General features: G+C 40.3%; 1 protein-coding gene across 1 annotated transcript in view; it reads right to left on the bottom strand.

The window, feature by feature from the left end:
- Window positions 1–917: 917 nt before the first annotated feature.
- Window positions 918–12,778, bottom strand: part of PPIG (peptidylprolyl isomerase G) — a 40,773-nt gene continuing 28,912 nt past the window's right edge. Inside the window, exons 12-13 of the mRNA XM_077447947.1 lie at window positions 5,391–5,527; window positions 918–3,640 (exon numbers count right to left, since the gene is read on the bottom strand). Coding sequence (XP_077304073.1) covers window positions 2,128–3,640; window positions 5,391–5,527 — 1,650 coding nt within the window. The 3' untranslated portion in view covers window positions 918–2,127. The remainder of the gene's footprint in view (window positions 3,641–5,390; window positions 5,528–12,778) is intronic.

Here is a 12,778-nt window from a genome sequence, read left to right as displayed (position 1 = left end):
AGGGAACACACTGGACCCCTGCTGTGAGACACTCCGCACAGCCGTGTGAACCCAGCATGAAGCAACTGCACTTTGCAATGTCTGCTTGCCTTTATTCAAGTCAACCCCTATGTGCAGTGACAGAAGATTTTACCTCAGTGAAAAATGTCACTGTAGGGACAAACAGTAAACAATACTTCCTTGTGTCCGATTCGCACTGCAACGCAGAATAGCGCCGCAGCGAATGCAGACATGCTGCGCACCGGCCAAATCGCACTGCAGTGTCAGGCGGCGCAGTACAGCACTGAAGTGTACATTTTGCACACTTCACATGAAGTTGGTTCAAATAAATTTATAAAATAAAAATGGGGACGGTGCAGTGTGCTGAACGGTGCACCACACTGCCCCCCTAGCAAACAGCAATGCAGATCTCCGGCTGCTCTGCAATTTGACTGAGGGCCAGTGTGTATTGGCCCTGAAGCCTGATACAATTCACTCAAGGGCAAAGTGAATTTCCATGGATTAAATACCCTTGGCGTTATTACCTCAAAAAAAATTAAATTAGTATCCAGATAGATTTTATGTATTTTAAGGGCTGGAAAAATTGGCAAGGTATAAAGGACGTCTTGAAAGGAAGATGAGAATGTATGTGAATTCACATGAAATTATAAGGGCATTGCAATACTTGCAGTCATTTTCTGTACCTGCTGAAAATGTTTTTGAAAAATGACTGCAGCCACAATATCGAATGATTGGAAACTTAGGTTTAGATATGCTTTAAAAATATTGGATAGGACAGTTTGGATAGAACAATTGAAGCTACATTGCCATGAGATTTTAGTGACTTACAAAAATTGATGCAGGGGGTGGGGGGTTTACACTTTTTTTAGAAATATATTTAAAATAGCTAAACCAAAAATAACAGACGAAGACAAGTGTCGTGGTCAAATCGAAATCTGTACACGCTAAAAATATGTATTATCCACAACTTTGACACAGACTTAGCTACTAATACATACATTTTACGCAGATTAACAGGACAGAATAAGAAACACAGCCATAGTTTGAGTAACCAAAAAAAGTCTCAATATCCAAATTTCATTTAACAGTTAATAAAGTGGATTATATGCATGCTTAAAAGGGTTTCCACATCTAAAATTAGAGTTCTGCTTAAGACCCCTCTGTATCTCCTCTATCTCCTTTTTGCATAGCTGAAAGTCAGAGACCAGCAGTAAAACTGCTCTAGGTGAAACTTCATATCATTACAGTATAACAGATTCTTGCAAGGACAAGGCCAACTATTGCTTTCAAGCCGAGTGTTTGCGGGTAGGATCAATACAGGGTTGTAAAGCAAAGGTCTCCTCTTAAAAACGGACTTTCCGCTTTATGAAAAGTTTTTGCTTAATTCAGCCTCCACCATACAGCAAACCTTTACAATCAAGAGGCAATCAGAGACCATGTGCTGGAGAAAAAAATGCTCATGTTTTGACTGTGGTGCTATACCAGATTTCACCTGGCGCATCTCCCTACCGAAATATAAACTACATCAACGATCCAGGAGGAAAAAAAAAAATAAAAATAAAAAAAAAGTGGGGTGGGGGCTGTATCAAGCGTGTTCAGTTTTATATTAACAGGAAAACCCCATTAAGGGCAGCGAACAAACCACACTTTAAATGTATGCAGCAGAAAACATTTAGTATACGTTTCATACTATACATATATATTACCCAAGCCTTTAAAAAAATACTTGTAAACATACTTCAAAAGTTTCTAAGATGTTACGTATAGTCTTTTACAGTTACGGTGTAGATGCCATTAGAAACGTGACATAACATCAGGAACCAAAGCACAGTATTTTATCAAAGCATGAACACATGCGTTTTCTGAAGAGCTAATAAGGGAAAACCAAAACTTTCCAGCCCAGAAAAACTAGAGAAAAAAAAAACCCTCAACCAATTTAAAAACACAAAATGTTGACAATGTTATACACCTAAAATTCTTTCATGGAACATTTATTAAAACATGAGCAATACAAATGATCCAGGTTGGGGATTATACAAGAAAAAAAAAAAAAAAAAAAAGCAGACGAGTGAAAGTCTATAAAAACAAAAAAAAAAAAAAAAAAATCCAAAAATATGTCTAATTGTATTACTCATTTTTATTGTCAACACTGTTGGGACTCGACTGACTATTTATTCTTTGTTCCTTTGAGCTGGAAGTACGTCTTTCACGACTGCGGGACCTTTTGCCGTTTTCTTTTTCGTGTGAATATCTTCCATCTTTTTCCCGGTCTCCACTTTTCTCATTGGACGATTGGTCCTCTCTGCAAGTGCTATGCACAGTGTTGGAGTCTGGACTCGTATGATTTCGGCTAGATTTTCTGGTTTGTTTACTGTCTGGACTGCTGCTGCGAGATAACTTCCTTTTGTAGCTTTCACGTTCTGGGGACTTTTTTGGAGAGCCTTTTTTTCCTTCTTTTTTTGCAGAGTCTTCGTTTTTGCTGTGACTGGCCTCGCGATCGGAAGATTTGGAGTCATCCCGGCTCCTACTTCGTTTGCTTCTGCACCTTTCTGGGGTTCTTTTTCGATCTCTGCTTCTGGACCGACCCCTTGCCTTGGATTCTTTGTCTTTGCTTTTAGCGCAATCTCGACTTCTGGTTCGGTCACTGTCCCGGCTTCTTGATGGAGCTCTTTTAGTGTTTTCTTTGCTTTTGCTTCTCTCTTTAGCTGTGCTGTTGGATCTATGTTTTGCTTTCACAGATTCGCGTTCCTTACTCCTTGCTCTTTCATGCCTCTCTTTGCTCTTGTCTTGTTCCTTGCTTTTACCTCGCTCCTTGCTCTTACTTCTACCCCGTTCTTTACTTTTCACTCTCTCCTTGCTCTTACTTCTACCCCGTTCTTTACTTTTCACTCTCTCCTTGCTCTTACTTCTACCCCGTTCTTTACTTTTCACTCTCTCCTTGCTCTTACTTCTACTCCGTTCTTTACTTTTGCCTCGCTCCTTGCTTTTACTTCTAACCCGATCTTTACTTTTCCTTCTTTCCTTGCTTTTACTTCTACCTCGTTCCTTACTTTTCCTTCTTGCCTTGCTTTTACTGCTACCTCGTTCCTTACTTTTCCTTCTTTCCTTGCTTTTACTTCTATCCCGTTCTTTACTTTTTCTTTTTTCCTTACTTTTACTTCTACCCCGTTCTTTGCTTCTCCTTATCTCTTTACTCTTACTTCTTGCTCTCTCTTTGCTCCTTGCTCTGTCCTTGTCATTTTTTGACTTGCTTTGTTTTGCTCTCTCCTTACTTCTGCTTCTCTCTTTGTCTTTTGTTTTGTTGTCCGAATGTTTTCCTTTTTCCCGTTCATGTCCTTTTTCCTTGCTTCTTGATCTGGTCTTATCACGCCTGCTGTGCTTTGCCTCTCTGTTGCTTTTAGCGTTCTCTTTACTTTCACTCCGTCTATCGGACTTTGTCCTTTTTGTGCTCCAGGATTTATCCTCCTTTTCGCCATGTTTCTTAGACTCCCTTTCCCTGCTGCTTGATTTGCGATCCTTGCTTTTCTTCCCATGATCATTTTTTTTGCTTGGACTCTCAGACGGAGCTCTTTGGTCAGACTGTTTCCTCTCCCTTCCCCTTACTGGACTTTTTTGATTGTCTTTTTCATTCATTTCACTCCTGCAAAAATCAACAATTTGTAGTGTAATTAGCAGTGAAAGGACAACACAGTCTAATATAACATTTTTCAGAGAAGTCTTCTGAGTAGACTACAGATATGCCCTTGCCTGCCTAAGATTTATCACAAAACTAAGGTGTAAACTTCTCTGGCATCTCCACCCAAAATACTGCAAATCACAGCCATGCTCTGCAAATCCCAAAGGCTAAGCAACGTCAGTTCTAGGCTTTGTTTTTGCGCAGTTAACATTTCTTTTAAACAATTCATTTACAACAAATTCAAATAAACATGCTGCCGATGTCAAGTTTGCCGACAAGAAGCTCAATCATTCAGTAGCAAGTTAAAACTGCCTGTGTGCCTTCGCCCTAAGCAGTGGTAATTTTAGCTCAGCCAGGACAACAATCTTCAAAAATAAAAGGACAATTATTGTTAATGAAACCTTTCTAAAAGGGCAAACCTGTAATTATTAATTCATGAAGACTAAAACTTTTCTGAACTCTACAGAGATGAGGCATGTCTTCTTTCTAAAGTCTTAAAAGCAAGATGTGGTTTTTCATTACACAATTTGGAATAATTAAAAAATAAGAGACTTGTTATATGAACATTTTACTTGTTTTATGGTCATATCCATGCAAAGTGTTTCTAAAGCCCAAGCCAGATCTGAATCCAAAGCTGTGCAAGAGAGCAACAGCTTTCTCTGCTCTCTTCTTCCTCACCAAGCAGATTGATAGCAGCCATTAGCTCCAGCTGTATCAATCAAATTCTGTGACAAGAGAGCAGGGGCTGGGGCTTGGGGCGGACTCTTGATCTGTGTCAATAAAAGCAAAAAAGGACACCTTGGAAGCGAGCCTGCACAAGTGTCTCCAAGAGCAGCTGTTTTGGGAGGAACTCCCTGAAAAGAAGGAGCCAGGATTGATGGCAAGGATCCCAGAACAGGAGGATTGGGGCTGCTTTGTACAAAACCATAGCACAGAGCAGGCAAGTCTGACAGGTTTGTTATTTTATTAAAAATAAAATGAAAGCTTTACAATCACTTTAAAAAGAATAGTATGCTGAACCTAAAACAGATGGAGGACAAAACAAAATAAGCTTTCCATCTCCAGTAGAAACTACTGCAAAGACATAGAACTGCTCTAGCCCGAAGAATTTGCTATTGAACTCCAATAAATCTAAGAGTCAGTCTATCCAAAGTGAATATTAGTAGTTGGTTTCATGTTATTTGCATTTTAGTTTGCAAATAGTGCATCTACGAAAGGTTATCTTTTAAGTGGTCAGATATTCACAATGCAGTTCCCAGGACTGCACACTAGCTTTGGCAACCCACTTTCCTAAGAGATGCAAGTATCCAGAGGTGATCCAGCCCACTAGATTTCACCACCAATACAGGAAAAGCATACTTGGATGGGCCGACTATTAAAAGTTCGCCCCCTACCCCACTTATGAGCCAAAGTTGTCAATGGAAATCCCTAGGGGTACTTCATAACAGAGACTGGGCTCACAGTTAAATACTGCATAGAACAGCACTCGTGTATTACAAGGTGAGCGCCGCTCTTTGCAGCAGTGAACCTTGACCACCACTGAAGTGAAGATGGGCCCTGCTTGTCACACAACTGTCTGAAAAATGCCTATATCTGTGATATGTAGCTGGGATTTTTTATTTTTTTTTACTTGCTGTGGAGAAGGGACTAAATTAGAGGTGTGTTTTCAGAACCCTAAAAGAACACTTGAAAGCAAAAACAAAATGACACATACTTATCTCCTTTGATCCACCGTTCTCCACTAGAATATCTCATCCTCTGTGTTCGCTGCATCTCTTGCCTCCAGTGTGGGGGAGTCTCACTTCTTCTAAATCGATCTCTAGATCTAGATCTTGATGGTGTACGGTAGCGCTAAAATAAAAATAAAAAAATAAAATGCTAAGTCATTTTGATTTCCAAGACTTAAGGGATCAATCCAAGTAAGCATATTCCACACATGGCTGATCCTTGTGGAGGTGAAGAATCAATGTGGTAGTCACTGCTACTACAGTGACCCTAGTTTCCTGGCCACATACTGGGTGGTTGCCCCGCTGCATTGCGGCGATTACAGGGAGATGTTGATTTCATTCATGTCGCTATACATTATTCCAATTGATAATATATAGTAAGTGTATGGAGCATATTTGATACACCAGATAAATTAATTCTATTTGCATTAATATACACACATACAAAAAAAATAAAAAATGTATATTATATATTATATATCATTTTTTTCAAACACACACTGCTGTGAATAAGTAAAGGTAAAATTTGCCCCTTCTCGATTTTTTTTTTGGCATAATTTCTCACACTTAAATGATCAAACAAATTTTAATATTACACAAAGATAACTGGAGTAAATCCAAGATGCAGTTTTTAAATTATTTCATTAAGGGAAAAAAAAGCAGTTTAAACCTGCCTGGCCCTGTGTGAAAAAGTAATTGCCCCCTCCCATGCTAAATCATGAACTGTGATTAAATCACATTTGTTTGGTAAGCAGAGTTAAAATTCACTTGCCAAACCCAGGACTGATGATTACTGGCAGACTTGTCGAATCAAGAATCACAAATAGAATCTGTCTGATAAAGTGAAGCACGCAAACAGATCACAAAAAGCCACACATGCCACAGTCTAAAAAAAAAATCAAGAGCAGGATTAGAAAAAAAGTAATGTACATGTATCAGTCTAGGAAGGGTTTCAAAGCCATTTCTAAAGGCTTTGGAACTCCAGTGAACCACAGGGAGAGCCATTAGCCACAAATGGAGATAACTTTGAACAGTGGTGAACCTTCCCAGGGAGTGGCTGGCTTACAAAAATTATTCCAAGAGCATGGCGACTCAAGGAGGTCATAAAAACACACAGAACATCTAAAGAACTCCAGGCCTCACTTGCCTCAGATAAGATCAGTGTTCATGATTCAATAAGAAAGACTGGCCAAAAAAAAAGGCATCCGTGGGGAGAGTTCCAAGGCCATAGCCACTGCTGACCAAAAAACACCACAAAACGCTCATCTCACATTTACCAAAAAACATCTCGATTATCCCCCAAGACTTTTAGGCAAATATTCTGTGGACTGATGAGACAAAAATTTTACTTTTTGGAAGGTGTGCGTTCCGTTACCTCTGGCATAAAATACAGCATTTTAGAACAAGAACATCATACAGTCAGACATGATGGTGGCAGTGTGATGGTCTGGGCCTGCTTTGCATCTTCAGGACCTGGACGACGTACCACAATTGATGGAACCATGAATTCTGAGCTCTACCAGAAAATCCTAAAGGAGAATGTCCAGCCATCAGTTTATGACCTCAAGCTCAAATGCACTTAGGTTATGCAGCAGGACAAGGATCCTAAACACAACAGTAAGTCCACCTCCAAATGGTTCATACAAAAGCAAAAACGTAGGTTTTGGAGTGGCCTATTCAAAGCCCGGACTTAAATCCAATAGAGATGCTGAATCATGACCTTACACGGGCCGTTCATGCTGGAAAACCCTCCAGTGTGGCTGAATTAAAACAATTCTGCAAAGAGTAGGCCGAAATTGCTCCACAGCAATGTGAAAGACTCCTTGCCAGTTACCGCAAAAGCTTGATTGCAGTTGTTGCCGCCAAGGGTGGCACATTCAGTTATTAAGTGGCAATTACTTTTTCACATAAAGCCAGGCAGGTTTGGCCAGCTTTTTTGTCTTAATGAAATCATCATTTAAAAACTGCATTTTGTATTTATTCGGGTTATCTTTGTGTTTTAATAAAATTTGTTTGATGATCTGAGCCATTTAAAGGGGTTGTAAAGGTAAACATTTTTTCACCTTAATGCATTAAGGTGAAAAAACATCTGGCAGTGTACTTACCTGACCCCTAGAAAGTCCCACACTCGCCTCCGACATACTCTTCGCCGCTCAGCCTGGCAGCTGATTGGCTAGAGTGGATGGATTGAAAGCAGCGCAGTCATTGGCTCGCACTGCTGCGCGCCGGGGCCAAGTGATACAGTGAGCGGCTATAGCCGCCGAATATCATGGGAGCATGCCCGCAAGTACTTTTCACCATGCAAGGGAGCTCAGATGAACGTGAGAAGTACTTGCGGGGGAATGCCGAGACAGCCGCCGAGTGACTCCAGAAGACCAGGTTCGGGGCCACTCTGCAAAACGAGCTGCACAGTGGAGGTAAGTAGAACATGTTTATTTTTAAAGCAAAATACCTTTACAACCACTTGTGTGGCAAATATGCAAAAAATAAATAAATAATAATAAAAAAATAAAAAAAACAGAAAGGGGGCAAATACTTTTTCAGAGAAAATTTATATACATACACACGCCCAAAATGCATCCCTGGGAATTACAGACCATATAGCCTAACAGCAATGGCATGCGAGCTCTTGGAGGGGGTAAGGGACTATATACAAGATTTTAGTAATGAGAACGGTATCATTAGCAGTAATCAGTATGGATTCATGAAGAATCGTTCTTGCCAAACAAACCTATTAACCTTCTATGAGGTGAGCTGCCATCTAGGTTTATCTGGATTTTGCAAAAGCATTTGACACAGTTCCCCATAAACATTTACTGTACTGTACATAATAAGGTCCATTGGCATGGACCACAGAGTGAGTACATGGATCGAAAACGGGCTACAAGGGCGAGTTCCGAGGGTGGTGATAAATGGGGAATACTCGGAATGATCAGGGGTGGGTAGTGGGGTCCCCCGGCGTTCTGTGCTGGGACTAATCCGATTTAATTTGTTCATAAACGACCTGGAGGATGGGGTAAACCGTTCAAGCTCTGTATTTCCAGGCGATACCAAGCTAAGCAGGGCAATAACTTCTCCGCAGGATGTGAAAACCTTGCAAAAAGATCTGAACAAATTAATGGGGTGGCAACTACATGGAAAATGAGGTTCAAGGTAGAAAAATGTAAAATGCATTTGGGTGGCAAAAATATGAATGCAATCCATACACTGGGGGGGGGGGGGGGAGAACCTCTGGAGGACTCTAGGATGGAGAAGGACCTGGGGGTCCTAGTAGATGATAGGCTAGGCAATGGCATGCAATGCCAAGCTGCTGCTAACAAAGCAAACAGAATATTGGCATGCATTAAAAAGGGGATTAATTCCAGAGATAAAATAATAATTCTTCCGCTCTACAAGACTCTGGTCTGGCCCCACCTAGAGTATGCTGTCCAGTTCTGGACACCATTCCTCAGGTAGGATGTACTGGAAATGGAGAGAGTACAAAGAAGGGCAACAAAGCTAATAGAGTCTGGAGGATGATATTAGTTATGAGGAAAGGTTGCGAGCACTGAACTTATTCTCTCTGGAGAAGAGACACTTGAGAGGGGATAGGATTTCAATATACAAATACCATACTGGTGACCCCATAATAGGGATAAAACTTTAACAAAATTTAGTTTAACAAGACTCGTGACCACTCATTAAAATGAGAAAAGAGGTTTAACCTTAAACTACGTAGAGGGTTCTTTACTGTAAGAGTGGCAAGAATGTGGAGGCAGGGGTCTCAGCTGGAGGCATATTACACACACACACACACACACACACACACACACACCCTTGCATTCTGTGTGTACAAATATAAGGCATTCTCTGAATGGTACTATGTGCCAAGCAAGCAACTCCCTGTGTTCATTGTGCAGCAGGATAGTCACTCAGCACAGTACCAGGAAGACCGCGAGGATCATTCACTTCCACAGATATCGGCGCGGTAGGGAATGTGTACAAAAACGATCCATGCTGGACCAATGTAACTATGCAAAAATATCCATACCTGGAATTCTGCCTTAACTTTAGTTGCTTTAGGTAACTTGCTTTCATATATGGACCAACAGTAACATGCTTTTCATATATACAGTGCCATGAAAAAGTATTCAAACCCCTTGAAATTTTCCACATTGTCATGTTACAACCAAAAATGTAAATATATTTTATTGGGGTGTTTGATAGACCAACACAAAAGTGGCACACAATTGTGAAGTGGAAGGAAAAATGATAAATGGTTTTCAAAACTAAATATGTAAAAAGTGTGGCGTGAGTGCGGAGGTTTCCTACTTTCTGGCGAGTCACTAAGCCTCTAATTGTTTAGGAAACTTTACGTACAGTGTTATTATAACTGCATAAAGTACAGATATAGGGATGCATAAAATTTGCCGTTATTATATTTGTTTTTGATGAACTATCTCTGCAAGTTGTACCTTGATAAATAAAGAATTGACAAAAAAAAAGTGTGCATTTGTGTTCAGCCCCCGAGTTAATACTTTGTAGAACCAGCTTTCGCTGCAATTACAGCTGCAAGTCTTTTTGGGAATGTCACTACCAGCTTTGCACATCTAGGAGAGAGTGACATTTCTGACCATTCTTCTTGCAAAATAGCTCAACCTCTGTCAGATTGGATGGAGAGCGTCTGAACAGCAATTTTCAAGTCTTGCTACAGATTCTCAATTGGATTTAGGTCTGGACATTGACTGGGCCATTCTAACACAAATATGCTTTGATCTAAACGATTCCATAGCTCTGGATGTATGTTTAGGGTCATCGTCCTGCTGGAAGGTTAACTCTGCCCCAGTCTCAAGTCTTCTACAGACTAACAGGTTTTCTTCTAAGATTGCTCTGTATTTGGCTCCACCCATCTTCCCATCAACTCTGACCAGCTTCCCTGTCAAGCAAAAGCATCCCTACCAGATGTGTGTTCAGGGTGATGTGCAGTGTTAGTTTTCCACCACACAGAATTTTGCTTTTAGGCCAAAAAGTTCAATTTTGGTTTCATCTGACCAGAGCACCTTCTTCCACGTTTGTTGTGGCTTCCCCATGGCTTTTAGCAAACTGTAAGCAGGACTTCTTATGGCTTTCTTGCCACTCTTATCACGCCATAAAGGCCAGATTTGTGGAGTGCATGACCAAGTTGTCCTGTGGACAGATTCTCCAATCTGAGCAGTGGATCTCTGCAGCCCCTCCAGAGTTACATTGGCCTCTTGGCTGCTTCTGATTATTGCTCTCCTTGCCTGGCCTGTCAGTTTAGGTGGACGGCCATGTTTTGGTAGGTTTGCAGTTGTGCCATACTCTCTCCATTTTCGGATGAGATTGAACAGTGCTCCATGAGATGTGCAGATTGGGATAGAGATATATATTTATATATATTTATTTTTTTAGAACCCAGCCTTGCCTGGTGTGCTTGCTTGGCCTTCATGATGCAGTTTGTTAACCAAGGTTCTCTAACAAACCTCTGAGGGCTTGACAGAACAGCTGTATATATAGTGAGATTAAATTACACACAGGTGGACTCTACTTACTAATTAGGTGACTTCTGAAGGCAATTGGCTTCACTAGATTTTTAGTTAGGGGTATCAGCATAAAATGGGCTGAATACAAATGGACACCACACTTTTCAGATATTTGTAAAAAAATTGGAAAACCATTTATCATTTTCCTTCCACTCCACAATTATGTGCCACTTTGTGTACTTTTGTTCACATAAAATCTTAATAAAATACATATACAGTTTTGGTTGCAAAATTTCAAGGGGTATGATTTTTTTTTTCAAGGCACTGTATCCACTTCATAAATTAACCCCTTTACAAATCAGGGCATTTCTAAAATTTCTGACATGCATATAAAAAATTTGCATTTTTTGTGCTAGAAAACTATAGATTTATTTAAGCAGAAGCCCTAGAGAATAAAATGGTGGTTGTTGCAATGTTTTATGCCACACAACACTTATCTTTGCAGCCGTTTTTAAAATGCACATTTTATATACACAATAGAATACTACATTTTTTCTAAAATATAAAAAAGACAATGTTACACCACATAAATAGTTATCAACAGGTCACGCTTTTAAATTGCATATGTCCATGGAAAAGCAACAATTGTACCTAAAAAAATGCAGCTTAAAGTTCGGTCTGGCCCTAGAATTATTGATGCAATACACATATTACCGTTTATCGCCATCTCTCCTACGTCTAATCTGTAAACAAAGCAAAATCAGTCCCAGGAGAGCCTGGTAAAAGTGGTGGTGCTGGACCCCTTCTGCTGCCTATAAAAAACTGGGTGGCTGCAAAGCCACTTGGATCACTTAACGTGTAGGGAATCACTGTCTCTAAAGATTGATTATCTGGATCATGGCTGTACCCATGACAGAGATATCAGCACCAGTTTTCAAGGACATATATATAGTACATTGGTCAGGAAGTAGTTAAAGGAACAAAAAATGTAAATCCCTGAATTTCCTCAAAAGCCAGAGCTCTTCAGAAAACTGATATATACCAGAGCTACGTTTATACAACCAATTATCTCCCCTTTCCATATCTAGGAAGAACACTTTTTTGCCTAAGCAGTGCCCTGAAAAAAACAAAACAAAAACAAAAAAAAAACCCCCACACACTATCTTTGAATACTTCCTGATTGAGCCTGTAAGCCCTTGTACACACGGTCGGACATTCCGACAACAAAATCCTTTAGATTTTTTCAGACGGATTTTGTCAGAAACTGCTGACACACGGTCAGACAAAGTTGTCAGAAAATCCAATCGTTGAGCATGACGACGTTGGTTCATTACGACGGGACTACGTTCAGACTAGTAGCCAATAGCTTTGGTCTTGTAATTTGATCTGAGCATGCGTGACACTTTGTCCGATCGGAATTCTCTACAAACAAATCGGACAAAGTCCGATCGGATCATGTTGTTGGAAAATTTTATATCCAGCTCTCAAACTTTGTTTATCGGACATTCCGACGGAAAAAGTCAGATGGAGCCCACACACGGTCGGAATATCCAATCAGATATTTTCCGTCGGAATTTCCGACCATGTGTACAAAGGCTAAGGGTGAATAGAGGGCTAGGAATGGGCGGTTACCAAGTGGGGATGGCAGCCCGTGGTGCCTGTTCAAAAAAGTTTAATGGAAGAAGTCATGTCATTGGTGTGACTGACTGTGCTTAGACAGACACTCTTGTAGCTCTTTTAATAATGTTCCTTTGGGATAAATAAAGTATTCTGAATCTAAAACCAATAGCTGTAAATCTGCTGTGTAAAAATCAAACACACTGCAGCCTCTGGCTCATGAGATGTGGTGATGTCACTGCTGTTCTATTCCACATTCTCCTCGTTTTCCTTACTGG

The sequence above is a fragment of the Lithobates pipiens genome, unplaced genomic scaffold, assembly GCF_037356315.1.
Source record: "Lithobates pipiens isolate NorthernLeopardFrog02 unplaced genomic scaffold, aLitPip1_a1.2 Scaffold_22, whole genome shotgun sequence".
Classification (NCBI taxonomy): Eukaryota; Metazoa; Chordata; class Amphibia; order Anura; family Ranidae; genus Lithobates; species Lithobates pipiens.
This window is presented reverse-complemented; position numbering and strand designations above follow the sequence as displayed.